Source organism: Sceloporus occidentalis, unplaced genomic scaffold (genome assembly GCF_023333645.1).
Source record: "Sceloporus occidentalis isolate IW3139 unplaced genomic scaffold, rSceOcc1.0.p SCAF_16, whole genome shotgun sequence".
Classification (NCBI taxonomy): domain Eukaryota; kingdom Metazoa; phylum Chordata; class Lepidosauria; order Squamata; family Phrynosomatidae; genus Sceloporus; species Sceloporus occidentalis.
Window position 1 is genome coordinate 8180431 of NW_028316996.1, and position 17315 is coordinate 8197745.

At 40.3% G+C, this 17315-nt stretch overlaps 1 protein-coding gene across 2 annotated transcripts in view; it reads right to left on the reverse strand.

The window, feature by feature from the left end:
• LOC149302989 (tyrosine-protein kinase Fer-like) overlaps window positions 1–15219 on the reverse strand; it is a 73577-nt gene extending 58358 nt beyond the window's left edge. For both annotated transcript variants that reach the window (XM_089481768.1, XM_089481767.1), the window contains exons 1-8: window positions 15013–15219; window positions 13765–13938; window positions 7840–7939; window positions 6490–6673; window positions 5081–5218; window positions 4665–4784; window positions 3818–3940; window positions 3256–3445 (exon numbers count right to left, since the gene is read on the reverse strand). In XM_089481768.1, coding sequence (XP_089337894.1) covers window positions 3256–3445; window positions 3818–3940; window positions 4665–4784; window positions 5081–5218; window positions 6490–6673; window positions 7840–7939; window positions 13765–13938; window positions 15013–15219 — 1236 coding nt within the window. The remainder of the gene's footprint in view (window positions 1–3255; window positions 3446–3817; window positions 3941–4664; window positions 4785–5080; window positions 5219–6489; window positions 6674–7839; window positions 7940–13764; window positions 13939–15012) is intronic.
• Between the last annotated feature and the right edge of the window lie 2096 nt (window positions 15220–17315).

Below are 17315 nucleotides of genomic sequence, written 5' to 3' on the forward strand. Positions count from 1 at the left end.
TAAGCGCAAATATATAGAGGGCAGGTCACACTGATCTGAACGTATTAACCTCCACCATGAAAGTATGACTAAAGTGCTGCAAGAACGTTTCACTTCACATGTACAAATCAGAAAAGTGTCGATTCCTCGTGATGGCTCCTCGTGGAGGCTTCAGAAGGCCATTCGGGACGTGCATGCGCACTACGCGTTTCGCTGTAGACAGCTTCTTCAAGGTGCCTTGCGCACAGACACCAGGATTTTTATTGATCATTTTGTATATGGCCCTGAATAACTTATAGGAAAACAACGAGTGCATTGTAAGAAATCTCCCACGTTTCCTCTGCATTACACAGGGTCAACTCAGCCCTTTTTTGAAGGTTGCCCTAGATAATGCATAGTGATAAGAACAAGGCCCACTTTACCTAATATATCAGTTAGTCCGTCGTAGCCTTTAAACATGGACTGAAAGCGCTTTCCAAATACAAGAATAATAGCAATAATACATGTGTTTTATTATATGTATCTTCCAACTCAATGCGGAAGGCACCCTAAGTGTATGCAAACATACTTCCTCACTGCAAATGGGCAGAGAAAGACATTAAAGCTTTTTTTCTCCTCGTTATATTACGTAGGAAAAAAAAAAAAGAGCCGACACAGAATCCCGTGTCCAAAAGCATCGGATTCAAAATTGCGCTCTAAGAGACAGCACGGCAGTCTAACTGGAGTTAACCAAACCTATGAATACACAGCTAAACCAGAACAACTATTCAGTGGTACAGAAATACTTATTGTTCCCCGGTTCGCTTTAAAAATTACTGTATTTCATCTTCAAGAATTTACATTTTGTGACAAAACTAGTTATTCCAAGAAGGCCATTTTCATTCGCACAAAACATCATCTTACATATGAAATAGGAAACCGATCACAACTCAATTATAATAGGAACATCTACGTTAATTGCCAGAGGCTTGTTAAGGTCTGGAATGTTTCGATATGTTATTCACGTATTTATTATAGAAAGTGAATTTTAGGAAAGGACATTGGGTTGTCCTAATTATCTGCCTTAAGGGACCAAAATACGCTACAGAGCTGATGAAAGGCCTTTCGTATCTACGTGGCGGCCAGCATTAAATTGAAATGGCTGCTTGCCTAAAGTGTGCGAACAATTACACTCGGTCTCCCCTGAAAATATAATAAAACTGCAGAAGGCACAATTAAAAACCAGCATAAAACCAATTTCCAAAGTCAAATGTATAAAAACAGATTTAGGAATAATCACTCCCAGGCAGGATTTCACGAACGCAGATGTGACGATACCATTTAGAAGCGCAGACACCAGAATCCCCCGACCCTTCCCCAAAAATGACAATTAGTAGAACTAAAAAGAAAAGAAAAAACCTGGCAAGTTTAATAACTGAGATGTTAAATCACCTCTCAGTCAGATTACTGCTCACCGTTGTCTTAGGTTCTCACGTAACATAAGAAAGACAATAAGATCGGTGTTTGTTAACGGGGAAAAAAGCCATAACCTGCAACATTTAACCAAAAAGGTAAAGCGCAAACCCACGACTGAAGCCCAAGAACATGTAGATCATATAGCAAGGTAAATGTTATCAGGAGGAACCCTAAAAAGGTTTACGTTTTACAGCATTTTGCACATAAATCTGTCCACAAGGTATTACTGTACCTGCCAGAAAAGAACGTCCCTAACTGATCGAGTGCAAGCAGCCATCGACTCCTGAAAATGGGTACATAATGGAACGAAATGTATTCCTCCCAAGGATTTTACTAGTCTGAGAGGCAGGTCACCACATTAACGAGCCATATTACCAACAAACACAAAAACATTAACACTGTAAGGAAAAAAAACAACAAATGCTACCAAAAAACGTAAGCGATGGCCTGTATCCGCTAGATCAGAGGTTCTCAACCTGTGGGTCGCGACCCCTTTGGGGTCGCCTAAGACCATCAGAAAACACATTTCACAATATATAAATTACATAATTTTATGGTTGGGGGTCACCACAACATGAGGAACTGTATTAAAGGGTCGCGGCATTAGGAAGGTTAAGAACCACTGCTCTAGATGGTTAGCTTGGGTGAAACAGAACAAAGAGTGCTTTACTTTTACTGTATAGTGTTCTTGGTTTTAAAATCAAACTCGTCTCATATTGAGGATGCAGTTGATGAAACGTGTAAACAAGCCACACCAAGAGCCCTTTTGCACAACTTACACACACAGGAAAAATTATTTTACGCAACGCACCGGAGTGTTCAAACGCAACGCACCGGAGTGTTCAAACGCAACGCACCGGAGTGTTCAAACGCAACGCACCGGAGTGTTCAAACGCAACGCACCGGAGTGTTCAAACGCAACGCACCGGAGTGTTCAAACGCAACGCACCGGAGTGTTCAAACGCAACGCACCGGAGTGTTCAAACGCAACGCACCGGAGTGTTCAAACGCAACGCACCGGAGTGTTCAAACGCAACGCACCGGAGTGTTCAAACGCAACGCACCGGAGTGTTCAAACGCAACGCACCGGAGTGTTCAAACGCAACGCACCGGAGTGTTCAAACGCAACGCACCGGAGTGTTCAAACGCAACGCACCGGAGTGTTCAAACGCAACGCACCGGAGTGCTCAAACGCAACGCACCGGAGTGCTCAAACGCAACGCACCGGAGTGCTCAAACGCAACGCACCGGAGTGCTCAAACGCAACGCACCGGAGTGCTCAAACGCAACGCACCGGAGTGCTCAAACGCAACGCACCGGAGTGCTCAAACGCAACGTACCGGAGTGCTCAAACGCAACGTACCGGAGTGCTCAAACGCAACGTACCGGAGTGCTCAAACGCAACGTACCGGAGTGCTCAAACGCAACGTACCGGAGTGCTCAAACGCAACGTACCGGAGTGTTCAAACGCAACGCACCGGAGTGTTCAAACACAAATACCAGCAGTGGTGGTGATTAGGTGCCATTAAAAGTTTCTGCTGGTAACTACAAATTATTAGAGTGATGCCAAGAAATTTGATGGCAGGTAAGAACCATTTGGTCCATCTAGTCTGACCATTTCTCAAGATGTAAAGGCTCAGGTCTTAGTCACCCCTTGGTCTTGTCTATGTAGTATAGCTTTATGCCTATGACATGCATGTTTAAAGTCCCTTGCTGTAGTGGCACGTATCACTTATCTATCATCCTGTCAGTAAAATAATATAAAAACTTCTAACAAAGTTTTAATTCCTAATACATGACCCAATGCCTAGAAGTACTCACCATTGAAGTCACAGAACGAGCATCCTCCTCGTAATTAACTACTGGAGGAGGCTCTTTTCCATCATTCTCTTGCACTTTCTGATCTAGCAGCTCCTTCTGAGCGGATATTTTTGCCTCCGTGCACTTGAGCTGTTGAATGGTCTGCTTGAGTTCTTCAAGGGCTTGCTTTTGACTTAGCAAAAGAACAATACTAAAAAGAAAGAAGTACATTTTACGCGCGTCAGGACTGGAGATATAAGCTGCTTGTTCTACTCACCATAACCATACTGAATCTGCTGCTTACAGCCAGTCTCCGCTTCACATGTATGTGCCAGGGAATATTGCTCTAATGATATACAGCATGGTGAATAAATCTCTTAATTAGCGATGTAGAGTTCAGCCCCCAAAATTGTATATGTTATATTACAGATCTCTACTCTTTGTAAGTTGTCGGAGGACTGGAAATGAACAAATGATAACGTTCTAAGTTGGATACGGCTCGGCTCTCTATTATCAGGTTGGAAAAGGTTGCAGTCAGCTGGCAAGTCTGAAACCCACATACTAAAGTTAACCAGATACCTACTCTGATTTCTTCTCACAAGTGCTTGCAGATTCTTCTATCTTTTTTTGTAGCTCAGCCAGGAGCTCTTCCTTACTTAAAAGTGACTGCTGTGTCTGTGCAAGCTCTTCAGATGCCGTTTTTAACCTGCAAGGCAAACGATGATCAATTACCAGTATTAGTGGACAAAAACAAGCAAGCGTGGAATGATATCGCTTGAAAAATATAACTTTTAAATAAAATCAAAGCAGTAACTATTAGGAACTTTTTAATTCAATAAGAGACTTGCTGTGAAGAACTATATAATCACATACTGTGTTTCTTTACACATATACCGTACATTATAATATACGTTATAAAATACACAATTTCCATTGAAATGCAACCTTTCAAGTCTACTCACTATGGGTCAGGATGGCCTGAGAATATCACCTAACACTGGGTTATTCAAATAAGGGGTTTAAAAGGCCAACTGGGGACCACTAGGCAGGAAATTCTGCTCGGGTGCCTCGTAACTACCCACCTCTGCAAGTCTCAGTGAAAAGCAACTTTCAATCTTAACGTAACGAGAGCTGCCGCAATATTCTGTAAAGATGATCTTGCAATGAATAAGGATATAACCTGCAGAAACAAACTGAAGCCGGCAGCTGCTCAATGAAAGGCAAATTCACAAAGGACACTCATGTGTCCAGTAATTTGTAGGCTATTAGAGTTTAGCTTCTCAGAATCTCTGGTGTACTGCAGAGGTAAGAGTTCTCTGTTAAGATGTCCTACTCATCTCAAGGATGGTCAAGGGCCTGTTTTACTTGGTACCAAGTGATGTGTTTAAAGGAAGGATTCCGGATATAGGATAATAGTACAAATGACTTACATAGCATTTAAACTGTCTGCCGTGAGGTTGTTCCACATGATTTCGTTAGCCTGGAGGCTTTCGATCTCCTCTAGCAGAGACAAATCAAATTCTATACTGTGTTCGTTGTTTTCTGGTGACCTGTTGAAAAGAGTCCATCAAAAAAAAAAATAGTGTTGATCTTGCCTTATAATTCTATGTACAGCAAACAGTCATCAAATGCATACTACACCCAACAATAACAGCAGCAGTTAGTTAAAACTATAATGTGCCTATCGCTTGCTTAAAATACATTTGCTTCTAGAAAAAGTAGAGCGGAATGGGAACATCCCTTCCGAGATGTCCTTCAAAACCTGGAAAGGTAGTTTTATGTTTTTGCTCCAGCAACAAAGTCACATTATTTATATTATTAAGCAAAAAAGTATTAGTTTGCCAACCTGTTTTTCTCAATGAAACTTTCATACTCTGTGCTTGGATCTATTTCTTGAACACAGGCCTCGATCTCTTTATGAACAGCCACAATTTCCTCCGACACAAGGCTGGTGATCTGGCAATATTCATCAAATATTCCTTTCCTGCAAAAATAAAAGTAGAAAGTGGAAATGAAGTAAGAAACCAGAATAAATTATAACCTTTAGCCTGTAGTAAAACTAAATCACTCAAATGGAAATGTTCTGAATATATATTTGTATATAATATGAAATATTTAATATTCTGAAAAATTCAAGATGCCATTTTCCCACTCAATTATAGCCTTTTACAACAAAATTACAAATGTTTTAAGGGCAAAAGATGTCCAGATGGCTGATCTCCTGCCCAGTATATAAGAGGCTGGGTTGCCCCACAGTGGCAACGGATCACCTTTCTTACCTCTTCTCATAGTGCTTGGAATAATGCAGTACAGGTAAATGAATGAATGATAATAAAGCATAAGGGTTCAGTGGGTTATGACTATAAAGAAAAAAGCAAATTCTTGGGCAATGTTATAACTGCAGAATAATGCCCATAGAAATAAACGGAATATTCCCTGTGAACGCTGTGCACGTAGTAGAATCCCTGGATAGAAGTCAGACTGTCAGGTCTGTAGAATACAGAGTGTTTTATGAACCGTACCAGAAATCCAGAAAGAGGGGAAAAAAATTCTCCCTGCTGACTTGTGGCCGCACTGCCAATATCATGCACTGTTTTAGCTTCTATGAGGGAGGCTTTTTTCTTTACCTACATACTGCCTATTTTTTGATCCGTGTGCAACGGCATTTTGGTTTGTTCACACAAACTATTTTAGCAGAAAAACAATTATCTGGAGGGGTGTAGGATTTAGGGTCCCAGGCATACGCTTTTAGGAACCAACTCATTTTGATATCAATATAAGACAAAAGTAAATATTGTTTTTATGTTTTTTTATATTTGCTTACACTTGGCCTTATCCCTAAACAGTACACTGCCAGAGAAACAGGTGCTCTGGGTGCCATCAGTGTTTCATTCACACTTCACACAAGCTTTTACGTCTAGACTGAGCACTTCAAGGAATGAAGAAAAGTTTGTACCGAGGCGCATGATGCTGGAAGACACAGGCTGTATGTTGTTAATTAATCGCTGTGTAAGCCAGAACTAATATGAGCCAGATCAACAGCTCTACAGAAGAGAAAGGCCACTGCTAATAGGCAAGTGTGATGTTTATGTATAGTACTTAAAAAAAAAAAAAAAAAAAAAAAAAAAAAAAAAAAAAGGTGCGTGAATGTATATGACGTGCAATTCGATATCTTACATGTATTACAAGGTGTGAGTGTTCTATGTACTATCAACCATTATAACATTTGTTACTCCTGAGTAAAATGATTCTTACAGGGCTTTGGTCATTTCCTCTTGCATCTTCTGTAGAGAGTCAAGCAAAACAGGGAGAGTGGAGTCATAATACTGATGCTGGTGGAGCTGGGCTCCTTTCAGTGCGAGAACATATTGGTTATGGAGCATGTGGAGTTTCATGGTGGCTTTGTCATAGCGATCCCTGGCCTTTTCTGTCTCTTTTCCTGCATTGCAAAAACGAGAACAAAAAAAGTTGCATATGGAAAAAATAAAAAAAACACCATACATAAAACATTTCTTCCAATCATCATATGACAAACAAAAGATCCCTGGTGAAGAAATAAAACAAACAATAATACACTGTTGTATTGGTGATAGCAATTCTCACACATTGACATTAATCAATAATAACTTTCTGAAAACACTTGGATTATAGTAATACGGGCTCCGCTGATCAAGGCCACAGATAAACTTGCCATTATACAAGCAAATGTCTGAGGCTTTGGGTAGTGAACTCAGCAGAATGTCGTTCAAAAACATGGTACCTGAACAACTGTTCATTTTATATTTATAGGACAGCTTTGAACGTATCGACGGAATGTCGCAGATATAATGTAGATAAATGCAGCAATATGGTGCCTACTCAGAGATTGATTGATCTTGGTGGATTTAGTTTAATAACCAGCCTGAGTTTTTTTGGGTTGCCATGGCTTTGAGACAGCAGCTCTGCTGGATATGGTCACACAGCCGATATGATGCATCGTTCCAATCTCGGCTTCTGCAAGGAGGGCCTTTTTTTCCATTACAGTAGCCTGGCAATTGGTGGCAGACCTGATATAGTGTCCATGACTTGATCCAAATGCAAGTTAGTATTCAGCAGAGTCCAACTGCTATTGCTCAGCATCAGTGGTTTCATTAACACTATCGAGAAAAGCAGTTCTGCTGCTTTACCGTGACATTTTTACATTAAGAGATGGAGTTTATAATACAGAACTGGTATTTCACTCAAATAGTGAAGACCAAATCTCACAAAAATAATCAATGTAACTTAGCGGTTTAAGGTCATATGGTAGCTTTTAAAATGTGTTCTAAGGCTGTAGAAGAAACTAGAGAGGGCGTTGATCTGAACCCCCTTTTGTTTCCCACCCCTGTTATTTATTTAATTTATAGGCATGTGTGTATATAATATATACGTGTGTGTATTATTGATATATTATATATTCTGCTCTGTTAAAATGTAAAAATCCATCCCCTAGACCAGCATTTAATAAGCTACTCCGTAGGTAATTGCTAAAGTTTGTTTGTTTTTTTACAAAGTAAATGAATTGTTTCCACCAAATTGAGAGATTGTGTAAATGGTGGAAAGCGTGTGATTGTATTCAGAGCATACCTTTTGTAACAGCTTCTTTGAACTTTTCCTTGGCGGAATTCACTTCTTTCGTTAACTGTCTGTAACTGGTTTTCAACTTTTCCAATTCTGTTTTTGTAACCTAATTGTAAGAAGAATAAATGAGATGACGTCTCCTTTGAAATAACTGACCAAACAGATATATTTATGGCTGCTATACAGTGAAACCTGAGAAAGATTATATGAAAAACAAACATATTTCTACCAAGGTTCCTCATATTATCTGGGATTCATTAAGCGGATAAAGAGAATACCTGGGCCATAATGCAAACAGGCCACAATCTGTGATAGCCCAGCATTTAACCCCTTCACAATTGGACAGTTTTTTGAAATGTAGCACCCTTCATGAAAGGCTTTTTTTTCCTTCTACTCATCTACAAGAGCTAATGAAAAAAAAACTACTAAATAGATTGTAATGTGTGTCATGAGTTTATAAATAGGTATTGATTCAAGGGGAAAAAAAAAAAAAAAAAAAAAAAAGAGGTATTGATTCAAGGGAGGAGGATATCATCTTGCCTCTTTACAGGTCATTAGTAAGACCTCACCTTGAATATGCGGTACAATTCTGGGCACTGGTCCTTAAAAAGGACATTATGGAATTAGAAAAAGTGCAAAGGAGGGCTACGAAATTAATAAGGGGATTGGGAGATACTAGTTATGAAGAGAGACTAAAAAAGTTAAAATTATATACACTGGAAAAACGGCGTCTCAGAGGGGATATGATAACATTATATAAATATATGCAGGGCCAATATAAAGAGCTCTTCAGTGACCTGTTCATTAACAGAAATGTACAAAGAACGAGAGGTCACCCTCTGAGACTGGAAGAACGCAGGTTTCATAGACGACAAAGGAAGGGATTCTTCACAGTGAGGACAATTAAGGTACGGAATTCACTTCCAAGGGAGGTAGTGTTATCCAATACATTAGATACCTTCAAAAGGGGCCTCGATATTTTCTTAGAAAGGCACGATATACAGGGATATAAATAGAATAATATTAATATTTTAGAGCTTCTTGATCCAAGGAGAAATCCGATTGCCTCTTGGAGTCAAGAAGGAATTTTTTCCCCTGATGGCAGAATTCGAAGTAGCTTAATTTGGGTTTTTTTTTGCCTTCTTTTGGATCAAGAATAGAAAGGTTAGGTAGAAGGGTTGAACTTGATGGACTTAGGTCTTTTTTCAACCTTATGCACTATGTAACTATGTAATGTTTTTATGGCGCATTAGGCACCGCCATATTTGAAAGGTATGTTGACTTCAAACATAGTGAATGAGAACGTTCCAGAGAACTATCCTGCGGCTTCCCTGCATATTTTTTTTTGGCGTGTCAGTGCCTGATCATGAAGAAGTTAAGGAGTCATCCAATTACTTCAGAAGTAGCGGAGTCTAGCCAGCCCTGTATAATGCATAGTTCAATTGGTAAGGTCATTTGGTTATGGACTCTCAGATCCATGCATTATACTGACAAACTATGTAATTAAATCCAGCCCAAAGTGTTATAAAATACTCCAAAAATGACAGCGTAGTTATTGTGCTTGGTGATGGGCAGAGACTTCATCTGTGTGACTGAGGAAGGAGAGCCTACGTCTAGCGATGCAACAAGTCTGGACGTGACTTACGAGACTGCCTTCAATACGTAAAAGGATTTAACCCCTTGGCTGCTAAGCCATTTCCCACCTGGGTGCTAAGCTGGTTTTCGGCATTTTGGTGCATCTCACGTTTAAACGCTTTTAGAAGTAAATTTCCTGGGAATAAACTATACAAACTAGGGCTGAAACAAGGAATCGATAAAATCGATAATAATCGATAACGGAAATCGTTGTCGACGATTTCCGTTATCGATTAATCGAGTGATCGATTCGTTGTTTACTTACCTCCGCGAGCGTTCCCCGCTTCTGCAGTCTCCGCCTTCTTTTAGTTACGTGACGCGTTCCGGAGGTAAGTATTCTTCATGTCTGTGCGAATCGCTCTGTGCGAGTGGCTCCATTCGCACAGAGCGATTCGCGGGGGTGGGGGTGGGGTTTCAGGGGATGCAGGGCAGGGTGTGGGTGCAGGGCAGAGTGGGGGTGGGGGTGCAAGGCAGGGTGTGAGTGTGGGGGCAGGGCAGGAGACTGGGTGCAGGGCAGAGTGGGAGACTGGGTGCAGGGCAGGGTGTGAGTGTGGGTGCAGGGTGTGAGTGTGGGGGCAGGGCAGAATGTGGGGGCAGGGCAGAGTTGGAGACTGGGTGCAGGGGCACAGTGCAAAGTGCTGGGTGCAAAGTGCCAGGGCTGGGTGCAAAGTGCCAGGGCTGGGTGCAAAGTGCCAGGGCTGGGTGCAAAGTACTGAGTGCTGGGTGCAAAGTACTGAGTGCTGGGCGCAAAGTGCCAGGGCTGGGCGCAAAGTGCCAGGGCTGGGCGCAAAGTGCCAGGGCTGGGCGCAAAGTTCTGGGTGCAAAGTGCCAGGGCTGGGGCAAAGTGCTGGGTGCAAAGTGCTGGGTGCAAAGTGCCAGGGCTGGGGCAAAGTTTCTTAAACAGTAATAGTCCACCTCTTTTCAGAATGTTTGGGGTTATTTTGTTTCATAAATATTGTGTTTGGGTTCTTGTACTTTGAAAATATTGTTTTTTATTACATCATAACAAAATAAGAATGTTAATGTAAATTTTAAGTTGTTTTTTAACATCCAGTTCATTAAATTATTTTAAATAAACGAAAAATTTGCATATTGTTTTTTTTTATCCGATTAATCGAAAAAATAATCGGCCAACTAATCGATTATTAAAATAATCGTTAGTTGCAGCCCTAATACAAACCATATATTGTTTTTTTCAGCACACCCAGCAGATTCCAAATATACCATTTTATATGTGTATGTCTCATCAGGTTTGCAAAATATAGCCAAAAATGGGAAAAAAGTGTATTTCTTCACTTCCGACTCAATAAAAACTAGTTTGTCATTTTATTTTTCTAAACTCTAATATCAAAAGCTGTGCTGCTAAATATTTGTAGTAGGTAACCGGTCTAAAATAAACAGAAATTGAGAACAGTAGACTGTGTTTTTCTAATATTTTATTGCTAAAAGTTCAATTTACTAGACTATCACAAAAGACATCTTTACATTTAATGCGTGGCTGCCGTCAATTAAACAGCTCTGGCTGCCTGGGATGTTAAAATATGCCAACAAAACTATATATTTTTATAAAACTACACCCCCAGCTGCAGCAAATGAGGTCTTATTTGTATTTGTATCACAAATCTGACGTGCACAACAAATAAGTAAATATCACACTTATATAAAAATTTTTTTTTACAAAAGCAACAAGTTCATTCTTGTGCTACGAATACATGCAGCCCCTCATTTGATGCGCCAAGGGGTGTAGTTTCTGAAAATGTATACTTTATGTACCATAATTTAACTTTCCAGCTGTCTAGAGCTGTCTAATTGCAGGCATCACCCCTAAATGTTTTAAGACAATTTTTTAACAAGATTTTCAAATCTGCCACTTCTGAAGTTAAAGTGCTCTAGACATCTGGGAAGTTAAATTAGGGTACATAAAGTACATATTTCAAGAAACTACACCCCTTGGCGCTTCAAATGAGGGGCTATATGTATTTCTAGGACAAAAGTTGAGTGCACAAATAATGACGGAATATGTCGCTTTGGCTAGAAAATGTTTTTTTCTAACCATAGCGACATGTTCATTTGTGTCTTGCGCATTCTAGGTTTGTACTAGAAACACATGCAGCCCCTCATTTGATGCACCAAGGGGTGTAGTTTTTGCAAATGTGTACTTGTTGTGCCATAATGTAACTTCCTACATGAACAGTAATGCCACGTCAAGGCTTCAACCCTAATTACTGACCATTCACACTCCTTTCATATCTCCATTCACTTGCAGAAGCACACACCATACTTTCCATACATTCACTCACAGACGCACACACACCATTCTTTCCCCTTACAATCCCAAAGAAATCATGGTAAAGGGAGAAAAAATAAGTATTGCTGTAAAAATGCAAGGAGCTAATTGGCTAAATTTAATCCCATGATCAAAGGGAGCATGGGATTAAAATTTAGTATCGGCCATTTTTAAAAAGGGAATGTGACTTTTCATAGCTATATGATCACTGTGGTAACATTGTTTATGTTTAGATAATTTAATTTGGGGGTCTCGAGGTTTGATCTTTATTTATCTGTGTTTAGAGACCCACAAATTTTTTTTTTTACTTTTTAAGATTTTTAACTTAATATTTTTTATTCTTTTTCTACAAGCCTTATACGATTACCTTTCCAACGGTATATGTTGGGGGTCTGTAGCCGAGATACAGGCATCTAAGCAGCATGCCCCCATACCTCTTTAACTGACAATTGTCAGTTATTAATAAAGTTGCGCTGTGACGTCATCGCGCGCGATGTCACCGGGCAGATCGGGTAGCCCCGGTGATGCCCTTCAGTGTGAGGGGCAGATCGCCGGGGTAGGTGGTGATGTAGGTCCACAGACCTCCATCAAGGTGCATGGTGCCGTCATTAGCACTGACTGGGACTGCTAGCGACGGCACCATGCCGTCGTTAGCAGTCAAGGCGTTAAAGTACAGGAGGGAAGTTTGTTTCAAAGAGTCAGTTGTCTAGCGTGACTAGAGTTTTAGATGTAATGTAAGGAAGGTTTTACTTTACTGAGAGGGTGTAGTAGATAAATGTAGCAGCGTGCCATCAGTAATGGTTGAGCCGAATACAGAAAGGAAATTTAAACATACATGGGATAAGCATGAAGATATCCAAGACCAAAGACTGATTAAGATCTGAAACAAAAACCTTGATAGAACCAGTTTAAAGGAATAGTCAGCCCATTTAAAGCAAATAAAACATACAGAGTTATACCAATGAAACCAGCAACCACCTTCACTCCAACCTCAGATCTTTTTTCAGTTTAAGAAACATTTTTTTTATTATTATCAAACATACAAAATATATTGTACAATAAATATTTGCACCATAATCTATTAACATTTCCTTCAAATAATTATCGTTTTATATAGCGCCATCAAATTCCATAGCGATGTCATAAATAGCAAAAATTTACATCGATATTTATCACATTTACCATATTTCACTCATTCTTTAATATTATTTTTGATGCACACATCTGATCTTGCGATAGGATGAGAGAGAAAATCATTCCCGCAGAGAGCTCGAGGTGCTGAAAATTTGTCCAAAACTCGCTATCTTAACGCATCAACACCCCACTGCTTCTACTTCCAAAAACACCGGTGGCATGGATTGGGGTATCTTATAAACATGGATTTTTACATTTAGGTTGTGCTTCCCCTTAAAAACATTATCAGCATCTGATGTGGATTTGTCTGCAACAACACGAGGAAAAGGGAACCCTTGGGAAACTTTGCCAAGCCAGACTAAACTGAATCTATATTGCAAAACCAACCATTAAGAGGGTTTCACCAACAAAACGATGACTTTTGTGCAAACTGGCAGTCGTAAACACAAGAGATGTACATTAAAATACACGAGGAAATTTTGCGAGAAACACGTTTTAGGGAAGTGGCAGTTAACCAACAGACATCAGATTAAGGGAAGAATCAGCGGCTCCCTCTCGAGCTTCCCTCATATTTCACCGAAAAAGCAACCGGTTCACAAAAATCAGGTCGCTTCGCTGATCACTGGGAAGAAATGACTGCTCCCTTACCAAAAAAAGCCATCCATCAAAACAACAGATAATAAACCACGCTGCGTGTATCGATTTTGAGGATTATTTTGGGGCATCATTACAGTAATCTCTGCATATTAGCTTCATCTACTTGTCCAGGACAATCATAGATATCTGGAAAAATCTTGGAACAATGAAGCACGTATGTTTAAAGTTCCAATACCGCCAGTACAGTCCATGGAAGTGCGCGCTGACAGACGACCTACCTTACACATCTCTGCCTCTATCTGCTGATGGATACTGCTGTAGCTTTTCTTGACTTGTTGCTTGTCTTTGATCATGACAGTGAGACGATGAAGCGGTCCAGCGTTCAGCTCCTCGGCGTGGGCTTTCATTATTTTACCAAGTTGTTCTGTCTGCTGTACCATGTGCTGCCATGACTGAAAATGAAAAAAAAATACACGTTTCACAAGCATTCTTTGAATTACCTTCTAAAATATTCTAACTAAATTCAAAAACTGAATCGCCTTCTAAACTATTAAACACAAAATTACACATTTTATCACCTAGTATTTATTTTTTCAATGATCTCATTTAAAAGGCAATAACACGGGCAAATATGTGCTTGAAGACTGTTTAATGTCAATTGAACATGTAGACTCAAAGTTTTTCCAATTCACAATAAATTCACGTTACTTGACAATGTACTTTTATTCAGAAGATTAAAATTGTAAGTGTAAAACACACCTGGGCCCAACCTTGTTCAAAGCAAAGAAGGAAGCTGAGCTACGTCTCTATGCCGAAAAGGTTATTAAAACGAAAGATTGATCGTGTCCCGGAATTCCATTAAATGTATCAAAAGCTGGAGCTAAAAGGGTCTTTAAAGTAAATATATTAAATAAAATTTAAAAAAAGTTTCACGCAGCTGTTCTTGATAAATCCATTGACAGAGTTGATTTTGTATCAATGGAACAAGCATAATGTTTTTGAAGGAGGATAGGATAAAAAATGCTCTCATCAATGATGCCCCCGAGAAACCTTTTTAGTTTACTGTGTGTGGTGTTTATACGTAAGAGTAGACTACAGATTTGTGTGCGAAGACCGGGAAAGTCCAGACAACACACTTTTGTGACAATATATTTAATCCTGAAACGTGCGCGAGGTACAAGTTGCATTAGCATTGTTGGATTTTATCAGTATCAGATCCTTATTTTGCCGTAGAAGAACCACGTGACTTTAATGATATAGCCGAGACCTAAGTGTAAATGTCACACCTTTTACCCCAACACATAAAAAAATATTTCAAAAAGAATCTGAACATAAATTCACAGCAACTTTAATAATACTTTAAGGCAGAATAGTTCAAGCCGGTGCCAGAGGCCACTTTTCCAGATTTACCTGCTATCAGATGCATAAGAAACCGCAACGGCTTGGTACAACATCAACCCCCGTGAGTTAATCCCTTTAAACCAGCCGAATTTCCATGTACCGAGCAGACGCAATCTGACACTTACTTTGGACACATTGCTAATGTAATCTAGCTGTGGAGAACTCTCCTTGTCCACTTGGTTGCAGATATTTTGTAAAGTTGACGCGTACTCTTTGTCACTTTTAATCCTTAAGGACATGAATTTCTTCACAGTTTCCAGAAGGCGCAGCTCCCAGTCCTGCAGTTTTAGTAACGCTTCGTGTGAAAATTTAAGCTCCCTACCAAACCCCATCTTCACCGAGGAACGTAGACGGTCTGGTGACAGCAGAGAAAAATCTTCTGATCAGCACATAACCGGACGTCTGCGGGAACGAAAGAAAACCAAGTGTCACAAAAGAGGAACCTCTCTATAAGCATCTCTGTGCGATGACCTTAATAAAATAGAGAACGCTAAAGCACAAAAACTTGTCCAGTTAGTGAAGTATTTGAATCGTAATTTTTAAACTACTTAGCAAATCTTGTGAAGTCACCATGAACATCTACAGAATAAAGCCAACTCGTCCAGTCTAATGCACCGCACAGGCCCACAAATCAACAACACACAATTTAAAAAGTAATTTGTGGGAACAAAATCATTAAATATAAAAAAATAAGAAGCCCATTTCAGATGATCCAGAGCTGCAATGTACCCCGCTACTTGCTGTCTGCAATTCAGCCAATCACAGGCAGCGAAGCACTCAACCAAAACCAATGGGAGATACTTTCTGTAACGACCAGCATGGGGGTTCGATCCCATGGAGCCAGCACTGGGACGGACTAGCTGTGAATATCCGCATATGTACTCCATGCAGTTGGATCAGCAATAACATGCGTTATGATATCTATGATTGCGATTGAACAAGAAAAATGCATAGTACTCATATCATCAATATTAGTAATGCATTGACACAAATCAAGGTACGCAAATTACAATAATCTTTTAGCAATTGTAACTATAGATTGTAAGCCTGCGAGCAGGGCTCTCTCCACCTAATGCATCGGTTTGTCTTAGTCTGTCAATTCTCATCTTGTCATAGCCCTTGAATTTATGTATTGTATTAAGCGCTGCATAAATTGTTGGCGCTATATAACTAAAAGATAATAATAACTATAGGTGATCTATATGTTATGCTGCACAGTCATTGGTGATAAACAACCTGTTCACATCATGAGATCCTGTGCATCAAGAATGTGCCGAGGGAAGGGCAGGTAACATTTAGCCTAAAGGACAAGCCTGGCCAAGTGCCCCTGTAATACAGCGGCCTAAAGCACATTGGATAGACACACTCCAGTCCAACACAACTTCACCAAAATCATCTCGGGACAAAAAGGAATAAAGAAATTATCAAATCAGGATATATATACTGACTATATTTACAGTAGAAAGCTTGGAGGTAATATTTGGAATCGTAAAAAAATAAAAAATTAAAAAAAATTGCTAACATTTCTAGTAGAAACCCAAAAATCCTGATGAAAGGGCAACTAGAACCCGCACCAACCCCATATAGGACAATGATCAAAAAGAATGCTTGAAATGGCGGTACAAATTGTAGGAAACCAGACGCTATGTAGAAATGATCAGCCTATCATAGCTACAAAGAAACCACACCGACACAAAACCAAACCAGTTTTACAAGCCAAGAAAAAAAAAAAACGACGAGCTGGCTGCAAAATTACCGTATTTGCGCAATTATAAGACAAGGTTTTATAATCTAGGTCATCTTCTAATCAGACCTCAAATAGAGGCCTGACTACAAGACTAAGATAAGATCCAGATTCCCCACAGCGCTGCAGGGGACCTGGATCCATCTCTCTGGCAGCCTCTGCTGCTGCCGGCACTTCCTTTGGAGGCTTCTATGATGGTGCTCCACGATAGTAGTGTTGGCAGCAGTGGAGGTTGTCTGTGCGCATCCCGCAGCCGGTGAAAATTCGCGTGATGCGCACAGACAACCTCCGCTGCTGCCGGCACTTCCGCTAGGGCTTCTATGGTGGAGCACCGAAATGTCATGTGATGCCGGCACTGTCATAGAAGCCCCAGTGGAAGTACTGGCCACCATCGGACAGACCTCCACCGGCTGCCCCACTAGACACCAGGGAGTCTAAAGCATGGGTCACAAGTAAAGGGATGCACTGGTAAGTCGGTGGAATGGTTTAGAGTGGCATGGGGGGGTTCAATGGTTTTCTGGAGGCAGAGTGGCATATAGGGCGTTACAAGGCATATCAGGGAGGCAGAGTGGAATATAAGGGGTTAAAAAGGCATATCAGGGAGGCAGAGAGGCATATAGGGGGTATAAAGCATATCTGAGGGCGAGAGTGGCAAATATGGGGTTAAAACGCATGTCAGGGAGG